General features: G+C 45.3%; 1 protein-coding gene across 1 annotated transcript; it reads left to right on the forward strand.

The window, feature by feature from the left end:
- The first annotated feature begins 1,896 nt into the window (after positions 1-1,896).
- LOC120432330 (protein spindle-F) lies at positions 1,897-3,884 on the forward strand. Its single transcript, XM_039597518.2, has 2 exons — positions 1,897-3,002; positions 3,071-3,884. The coding sequence occupies exons 1-2, from the start codon at positions 2,240-2,242 to the stop codon at positions 3,475-3,477; spliced, it is 1,170 nt and encodes a 389-aa protein (XP_039453452.1). The 5' UTR covers positions 1,897-2,239; the 3' UTR covers positions 3,478-3,884.
- Positions 3,885-10,078: the final 6,194 nt, after the last annotated feature.

Here is a 10,078-nt window from a genome sequence, read left to right on the forward strand (position 1 = left end):
CGACGCCATTCCGCTATTGACAGTTACCAAAATTGTGAAGAGCAAAGCAATCCACTTTAACGACCCCCGGGTCTTTTGTGGTCTCTGTTGCAAGTTTCTGCTCATTTCTAGGCGTCCAAAGGTTATGTGTGGTGAGTCACCCAAAACTTCTTTTACGCAAATGGACCGACATTTTACTTCCCCATCCGATAAAAGACCAGGAGGATAAGGCGGGAATTGAACCCGCGCCCCATACCAATTTAGGGATCGGTAGCCGAAGCCGCTAACCACCGCGCCACGAGGCCCTCGAAATTGTATGAATATTTATAATGATGTAAATGGCTATGTCAATAGAACAAAATTTGAGCAAATGAAAAATTAAATCCGTATTAACTTTTCCGGTTCCGGAGGCTGTGTTACGCTCCATACATTTTATTTAAAATTTGTATGGAAATTTTGTTGCAAGGTAGTCTAAAAAAATGCATTACGTAATAAAGTAACGCTTCCTTAGGGGTTTGGATTGTAATGCAAGCGACTTTGAGCTGTTGATGCTCAGTCAGCCTGTGTGGATCAATCGGACCGCGCACTGGACTCACAATCCAGAGGTCGCCGGTTCGAATCCCGGGGCGGACGCAAAAAATTCTAAGTGTAAATATAGGTATTCGGTGCCCTCTCCCCGTGCCCATACCTTCACACTTAGGAGACCCGGGAGGCGGAGTCTTGTCGCAAAAAGAACGATACACGCCTGTGGATCCGTTGACGAAACCGCAAGGTTTAAGAGGGCCACATTATAAGGTGTTACGTCGATTCCGTTTTTTTTCCATGCTCAGTTGAGATTAAATTTCATTTTTGCTAAAACTTACCGGAAAAAATCTTTGTGGTTTCGAGGAGCTGATAATTTCATATCCGAATTCTGGTGGCCACCCTGCTATACATTGAAACATCACAAAAGTTAGAAAGGCCAAGCCTACTATGTAAAGTTTAACGCAGAGATAACTCGTTGAATTGGGTCCTAAAATTAAGCCTAAATTTGTGATATTATTGGAGACAACGATAAAGCTTATTTTTCTCAGTAGAATGACCCTTTGAACGACCGCAAACGATTCAAATTTGATTTTTAATTCAATTTTTAAAAATTAACATCACGGCCCTTCTTGACAGAAAAGGTCCTACTTGACAGCTCGTTCCAAGGGGACCATAGGGAGCGTTCTTTTATTACGTAACGCAGTAGGGGGGGAGGGGGGGTCGGAGGCCGTGTTACGCTCCATACAAAATTTTTAAAATTTGTATGGAAATTTTGTTACGAGGGGGGGGGGAGGGGGTCTTAAAGTCCGATTTTTCGCGTTACGTAATAAAAGAACGCTCCCATAGTTGATCCATCTAATAAATTTTGTCTTGTCATTGTTTTTTTTTTTTTTTTTGAATAAAATGAAAAAAAAAAGTAATCTGAAATGGTTTTTGATCGTGTTTTTTACCGTTGTACATAAAAATTTACATAGGGCTTTAGTACCCAATTGGATTGAGTTTGTGCATGGATGTTCAAACAACAACACAATTCTGAGTGAAAACTTTTCTGAAACTGAAAAGTGGCAGAAGGAGGCAACTGTACTCGTTGGGAGCTACCATGATAATAAGTTGTGCTGGTCCCAGATCATCTGGGACGAGACATTGTATTTCCGCAAATGTCCTGGGCTACAACGCTGTGACTCACTCAGCGTATTTTTAAACTGTTACCTTTACATATAAGACTAGTCAGCACTGAAGAGAATGATCAATGTTTTAGGTTCTTCTACTAAACAAGTTTGCCATTCGGCTTAGAAAATTTGCTTTACATCACCCTAACAAGCACACTCTTTCACACTGGGGCTTCTCTCACATTCCAAAACAATGAAGAAACGTCAAAATGTTGAAGGACCGTTCACTTTTCTTCTCGTCCGCTGTGCGGCTGCAGCTGGTGTTGCTGGCTAACATTTTCCAGCTGTGCGATCTCTGAACCGACTCAACTCAGTACAACAGACGAAGGTGGTGAAACAACCAAAACACACACGACCAGCAGCGAAAAACCTTCAGAGTTGGTGGCGCAAGAGTCGGAAGAAGACGACGAAGAAACCTCAAGGGAGAAAGTGACGTGTTTTTCTTTCGAGTAGTGACTGCCACCACCAGCCAGTTGTTATGTGCGACGCGAAATAAACAAGAGTTTGGGCTTAGTTCTGGGTGCAGAAAAAACGGTTCCTAAGCTGTGGAGAGTGGGGGCCCGACAATGGCGACCCCGGAGAAAGATAACTGTTCCTCGTCGTCGCATTACGCACTGCACGTAGCGCTGCAGACGATGAAGGAACGATGCCAAAGCCTCCAGAAGCGTTTGAGTACGGTGGAGGAGGAAAATCTTGCGCTGCGGATGGCCCAGTCGAGTATTCAGCCGAGTACGGGACTGTCCGGGGCGGAGACGGCCATCGAGCGACGAGTTTCGAACCAGACCGAGCTGGAAGTGCTGCGCGAGAAGGTATCCGAGCTGTCGCGACAGAAGATCCAGCTGATGGACCATATTTCGATGGTGGCGGCTGAGAATCGACAGCTGTGGAGTCGACTGTCCAAGCTGACTAAAGATAGCCAGACGGGTGAGGTCGATGCTGGCATTGTCGGCAGGTTGAAGGACTCCGCTGGTGGAGGTTCGCAAAACTTGATCCGATCGAAGACATTCACCAAAAACGCTCCCAATCCGAAGCTGCGCGATCCAAGGTTGCCACGGGAGGGTGCTGATGGTTCGTCCTCGTCAGATGAGATGAACCTGGACCTGGAGGACGTTTCGCTGCTCAACAAGTGCGGCTTCATTGACAGTGCTGGCCCCGGGGGTGAAATGGGCTTCTTGCAGCAGGACGGTGATGAAGGGGTGCTGATGTTCGACGTGGAGACCAACCCCGATGCCAAGCGGTGCACCGAAGGGTTGCTCGAGATCCAGAAGGAACTGCTGCGACAGCAGACCGTGCTAAGGGTCGCACTAGGGAAACTGCAACTTAAGCAAGGTAATGAAGGTCGAGTCGTGGTCCGGACAAGGGTACTAACAATTTATTTACCCTCTAAAAACAAACAGAAACCTGCCAATCCTGCAGGAACCGAAAAGGAGATGCCAAACCCCAAATGGTGGATAAAACTGTGGAAGTGGGTAACGACCTTCCCGCACAGAACCTGACAGCAGCCGAAGCCGGTCCGGAAGATCTTCCCCTGCCGGAAGTGCCAAAGCCCGCCGCTACGGTCCAACCTGCGGCAACGGAAACCGAGGCCACGACGCTCAAGTACGTCAACATTCTGCAGGAGAAGATCAAGGCGGACGCGCTGGACAAGATGTGCCCGATGTGCGGCAAGATCTACGTCAAGAACGTACCGTTCGATGATTTCCAAGAGCACGTCGAGTCGCACTTTATCGACGCCGACAACGAGCTCGACCTGAGCCTGGACCGGACGTACGAGTACATCTCGCAGACCGTGGGCAACTTTTGACCGGACGCCGAGCCGAGACGGATCTACTTCTTTAGCGAACTTTGAGCGGCGCTGGGAACGAAACAAAACAGGAAATGAGAGGTTTTAACCCGTGTTAAGTAAGAGTAAGAGCACTGATTTTTATTAAAAAATGGTTTGGAAAGCAAAAGTAAGTATTGTTGAGTGAGCGATGCTAAGTGAAACGTATTCATAAATTACTGTCACGACTGTACTGCTCCAAAACAGAGTTTCAGTACTTAGTGCGCGACATATTTAATCAAATCAAAAAGTAAATATTTACTCCTAGCTCTCGGTGCACGCACCTGTAAACATTACAAGTCCATGTTGATTGCATCCTATGTAGCCTTCTAGTTTACGCGGTATTAACTAATAAATTACTTCTGATGAAGATCATTCCTGCAAATAAACAGGTTCGCTCGAAATTGGTGGAAGTAGGACGAAAGAAAGCATGGGATTTCTTGATAGACGGTGCGGGATACTCAGTGTTTCTTGTAGCTAATTATTTTTATCCTTGCAGGTATTGGAACGCAAACTTCGATGAATTTATTCTGATGTACGACAACATAGGATCGAGGTTCCGGTAATCACTTGTTATATAAATGCATATTTATATGTCGGAATTTCAAAGGAAAGTCGTAGTGAGTTCCAGAAGTTATAACATAAACATGGTGAATTCATTCTGATGTACGACAGCATAGAATCGAGGTTCCAGTAATCACTAGTGATATAAATTGAGTGCCACAGGCAGGAATTTCGAAAGTCATGGATCAGCAGTCAATACCAGAAGTTTCAACATAAACATGGTGAATTTATTCTGATGTACGACAACATAGAATCGAGGTTCCGGCTATCACTTGTGATTTAAATTGAGTGCCATATGCAGGAATTTCAAAGGTCATAGAGTAGCAGTGAATACCAAAAGTTTCAACATAAACATAGTGAATACATTTTAATGTACGACAACATAGGATCGAGGTTCCAGCTATCTCAAAAAGGAGCAGCTTGTTGGGATCACATAGCATCGGATCATAACCAAGGTTCGAGATCATCTTGCAGAACATACCAACCATCGTCAGTATTCGCATTGATCAGACATAAGTTCTACCATGATTATCGCCGAATGACTACACGCATCATCAGTCAACAAAAGCTAAAGGAATAAACAAAATGCTGAAATCATCAACCGAGTGAGCCCACAGTCACTGGATACCTCCATTTCTGCTGATGGCTGCCAACGACGCAAAATAAGCGATAAGTAAAAACGCGCGCGCTGCAACAAATGCACAGCGCTTGAAGACTTAAAATGCAAACTTTGCATGAATAAACCATTCAGCGAGCGACCAAACGTCTTCGTCAGCCCATCGTCATGCACTCTATCGATTTATTTGATGAGCCGAGCCGATGGCTGCCATTTGGCGTTAGAACAAAAAAAAAAGCGTGTGCACCCCCTCCCTCAATCGAGTAATCTCGCACATCAATGAGAACGAGACAGCGCGCGCACTACCTGACTGCGTTCGAGAGAGAGAGCACGACGAGACGAGATGTCACCCGCCGACGATTATCAGCGGACCGACCGCTCAGGATATGCCGTGAATTGCGCGTCCGAATTGGGAGCGTGACATTGAAAGCGGAGCGTGACGTTGCATCGCTGGCTTGGGTGCGAAGGTGATTTGTTTTGTCACACACGGACGACATAATCTGTCTGTTTGGATGCGCGTAGGACGATGACGACGTCCCCGGCGACAATGACGGCGCGATGATGGATGACGCGCAACAGAGCGTGAGCGAGCGGAGACGTCACGCGTGCGTTTGTCACGCGTCACACGGGCAGCGTTCAATCGGCACGTAGGATATGCGCGCGGCATCCAGATTTGTTTGGGACCTGACCGTTTTCGGGTGGCTACGTGCTAGCTTTTTTTGGAGATCCCGGTGCAACTGGGCGCAACACATTGAATCGAGTTGAGAAGCCGAGTCGCATCATCGCTGCACAGTCATCGCACAGTCAGGCTTTGAGAGGGTGTCATTTGCGTCGTCGATGACAAGCAATCATTATTAGTGATACACACGCCATCAGCGGTGGCAGCAGCAGTAGCAGAAGGTGGCAGTGGGCGAAAACGAACCGAAGACTGTGAAGCGCGCGGGGAAGAACAACGGTCAGCGGGACAGGACAGGGAAAGAGAGCATCAGCCAAAAAGCAACAGCAGCAGCAGTGTAGAATCGTCGCAGCTAAAAGCACACACATCGAGCCAGGGTATCCTGAGTAGCAGCAGCAGCAAGCACAGTCAGGTGAAGAGTTCTAGTCAAACACATACAACGAGACAAGAGGAGAGATATCCCCTCGACGACGACGACGACGGTAGTGCCATAAGACGTGCGATCAACGGGACACGGCGGGACAACAAGCAGCAGCAGTAGTCGCAAGGAGCGAAAGTGAATTTGGTGTGTAACGTATCAGGAACCCAGTGCTCTGGTGACAGAGAAATCCTATTGGAAGGAAGAAAGCCAGCAGTCCTCGCACACACAGCCAGCCAAAAACAAGAGTATCCCTTTTCTAGTGCGTGAAGCCTAGTTACACAGTGAACGTGAAGCAATAGTTCAGAGTTTCAGTGTTGGTCGTAGTGTCCATTCGGAAGAAGCGGTTCTCAAGATGATGATGGTATGTATAGATTCAAAGTTCGACCATTTTTCCCACCATTCAATGGCATCCGAAAGCGAAAAATAAATCCAGTGATATATCCATCCACCCATTATCTAATGGAACAAAGACCGCCTCGGCCTATCAAACATTTATCAGTTCCAAATTACAAAGAGAGAAAAAAAAAAACAGTGAGCAAGGATTACACCCGATTCCGTCGGAAATTTTTGATTGAAGTTTCTTGAGCCTCTTCTTCGTCTCCCTATCAATGCAAATAAAACAAATGGGATTCTTGTGCCTTCGTTTTTACCCTGTGTTTCTCCGCGTTCTTTCCCTCTATACCTTTCCTTTCTTTCCACCAGATTCATTCTCCTCGTCCTTTTCCCTCCTCCCATTCACCACCGCCGAGCGCTCTGTTTGTGTGCAGAAATCACACAGTGTGTGTGTGTGTGTTGATGGTTTTCCATTGAGCCCCCCTGTGTTTGTCGCTTTGTGGTTGTATGCGTTGCAAATGTGTTGCGCGCTCACCCCGAGTGCCGCTCTTTGCCTTACCAAATAAAAGCAAATGGCAGCGGGACTCGAAATCGAGTTTTGCTTGGTGAAAAAAATACTTTATGTCAGCATTTTTAGCTTCTTTTGTAATTCTACACATTTTTTCGTGCTAAGCTTATCATTACATGTTTTTTAAAGTAATTTTCCGTCTAAATCTAGTTGGCGCGGTATTTTTTCACCACCCCCAATGCGAACGAGGTGGAAAGAGGGGAGCCAAAGAATCCAAGCATTCGTGTTAGTGAAAGGGGTTGCCTTTGGTGGTATTGGTGTGGCCACCAGCGATGCGGTTTTCAAAAAGCATCGTTTTTTGTTTGTTTCTGCTCGCAAACACCCTACTCGGCCGCAGAAAAGCTCCGATGAACAGGCAGGGCACTGATTAATTTTTCAAGTGGCTTTACGAGCTATTAAGTAATGAGGGGAGAGTCACCGGGGCCCATTTTCAGGAGTAGTTTCCCTCTTTTTTCCTGGGTTGCTTCGGTGAGGAATGTGGTGGCGGCGGCCAGTTGCAGAAAATGTTGCGCAGTAGGAATGAAGGTTTTCAGGGCAGGGTTGCCAAATATGAGTTTAATTTAATGTTTAGTATTTTTTTACGATTGCAATACATTCGGTAACACCTGAAACTTAAAGCAGCCAGCCCTACTGCGTTGCGTTTACCGCAGAGATAATTCTGTGAATGGGTTACATTTCTCAGAATATTCAGGGAAAGATGTACGATATTCAGGGAAAGATGCATGCCGTACCGGGTGTGTAAAAGATCTTTTAACTCTTTTAAATGTTATTTATATTAAATTATATAAAGCTGAATCTTAACAATAAAACACGCTGGCAACACTGCTCAAGAAGCGCTTTTTATTTTGATGATCCATGCTTTTTCCCTGCTCCTCTTCCCATTCTATGCATCTTTTACCACACACAGAAAAAAACGGCGGTTGAGTAGTTAGTGAAAAACCACACAAGCTTATAGTTTCACTACTACAAACCGTGCGTCGCGTCTTGGTGCAAAAGTTTGTCGTTTTTACACCATCACACAACTATGCTGGCCAAATACACTCATCATTTTTGCGGTCGGTCGGAGGGAACCCTACAAGTGCAGCTCCCGCGAAAACTATAACAAATGTGTGGAGCTGCTCCACCACCATCACCACCACCAAAGTCTCGTGTCTTGCTGTCTCTGTCTAGCCTCATAAACATCTATGCAATATCTCTCTATCTCTCACGGCGTGTGGTGGTGGTGGGTGGCGGCTGGCGGTGGTAGTAGTGTTGGTGGCCACCCGACCACGTTGGGGTTTCCACACTACACAAACTATAACAATAATAATAATAAAATATACATGCAACAACGGCGGAGGCCCCGGCGTTTTCTATAAATGTTGTAAAATGACGCACGGAAAAGTCTGGCGTCGCGACGCTCGCGCGCGGTTTTTGGCGGGAAAGCTCCCCGAAAAGCATCGCGGCAGGCGGCGACGACGACGACGCGCACTTGCATAGAAATTGTTTATAAACAAATCTCATGGCCCGTCGGAGGAGGGGGTCGGATTAGGGCCGGCAGGACGGGGAGGGTGGGAAGACGAGAAGGAAACGAAAGCGTGTTATGTTTTTGTTCGCGGCACGCGGTTTTTTCACGTGTCGTCAGCGAATATTGCGCGCGAAAAAATATAAGCAACGAGCATGTTTATGTTTTGGCGCGGCCATCATCAATCAGCATGTGACATAGATTCAAAATGGAGTCATCTGTCATTGTTGCAATCAGTGGTGAATTTGGGATGGGATTATGTTTTAACGAGATTTAGCCAGTTGTTCAAGGCCCAGATTTTAATGAGCTTTAACCCCAGCTAGGGTGGGTACAGACCCCCCCCCCTCCATCCTTTTTGCAAGAAACACACAAACACACCGATATAGCCGATGGAGGCACGCACACCCTGGGGATCCTGCTCTGCTGGAACACCCTGTTGGGCCCGTTTGAAACAAAGAACCATTAAAATGCGATCGATTTGTGTCGGTCAAGTCCTTCTTGGGGTTGGAGTGGGAAAGAGGGGGGCGGGAGGTCACATCCTGGACAACTATCGAAAGGACGACCTGGTGAAGTGGAATCATGTTTGTATTGGTGAGAGTGAGTGGGCTATTTTGAGGGGGGTTTGGGTTGACCAGCAAAAACAACAACAGTAGCAGCAGGTGTGTGTGTGTTTAAGAGGTGTAGTTGTGCGAAAATGGGACACACCAGACACACATTCGTACTGGTTCACTGCCAAACATTTGCTATTGCTTTTAATTATCTCTCATTGTGAAGGGGTCATCCATAAACCACATGGATCTCTTTTTTGGAAATTTTAGACCACCTTCCGCTTGTGGACATTTTTTTTTTAAATGCTTTTTTGGTAGTTAGGATTCTTATCAGTTTTGGTTTAGTTATGAGTTATTGGTTATGTTTACAAATATAGAATATTCTAACTTCAAAGTAACTAACAAAAATAAGAAATTGACATCCAATTAGGATGTTTCTTTCTAGTTAGAATTCTAAGATAACGCTTCAACTGGTCGCAACCTTAGACGTAACCAAGTAGCTTATTCCGCTTCGGAACTGTTTGTCAACATCAAAGGTTACGTCTCGGTTACCTGTAGTGCACTCTGGAAAATTTCCCTTTGAAAAACGATAATCGAGCAAAATCTAGTTGTCTTGTTTTGACTCGTTTGGTTCCAATATGACCCCAAAAATGCTTTGAAGCAGCGGTTCATTTATTGGCTTTGTACTCTTTAAAGTTTTACTTTGGCTGCTGAATGTTGTTTCAATACTCTGTTTCCATAAACTGTGGTTCTAGAATTGCAATTTATTTTTCAAATGCAATCCAAACTCGATTACCCGAAAGCCTTTGAATAATCTAGATAACTTTTTCAAAACAACCAATGCGCCATGGGTTTCCTATGTACATGGGAGCTTTCGAAAAAGCATGCGAGAAATTTCACTTCGAATAATCAAATCACAAAAAATTGTTTTTGCCGTTGTCTTATTTGGATAGTCGAGCGTAAGTATAAGAGGTGGGCAAAACCGCTCTTTTTTAGGAGCCGCTCATTTTCTCGTTCGCTCATTAAAAAGAGCCGCTCTTTTGAACGGCTCTTTCGTTCTTTTTCAAAATATGAATGAACAGGATTTTTTTTAATGGTGTGATTTTCAAAGCTTTTTCGCATAGGAATGATATAAATTATTTGAAAAATTTAACTAAAAACGAGAAGATGTCGGTCTCTATGTCAACATTTCTACTCGAGCCTAAACGTTCGAATAATTGAATGGCATCCAAACTTTAATCTAGGATTTGGATTGGAGAAATTGCTATTAATGGGGCACGCCCATTCCAGCAGTTTTTGCTTTTTTCTACAATGTATTCGTTATGGGAGAACTGTCTTTTCTATCACTCGAAT

The sequence above is a fragment of the Culex pipiens genome, chromosome 1 (assembly GCF_016801865.2).
Source record: "Culex pipiens pallens isolate TS chromosome 1, TS_CPP_V2, whole genome shotgun sequence".
NCBI lineage: Eukaryota > Metazoa > Arthropoda > Insecta > Diptera > Culicidae > Culex > Culex pipiens.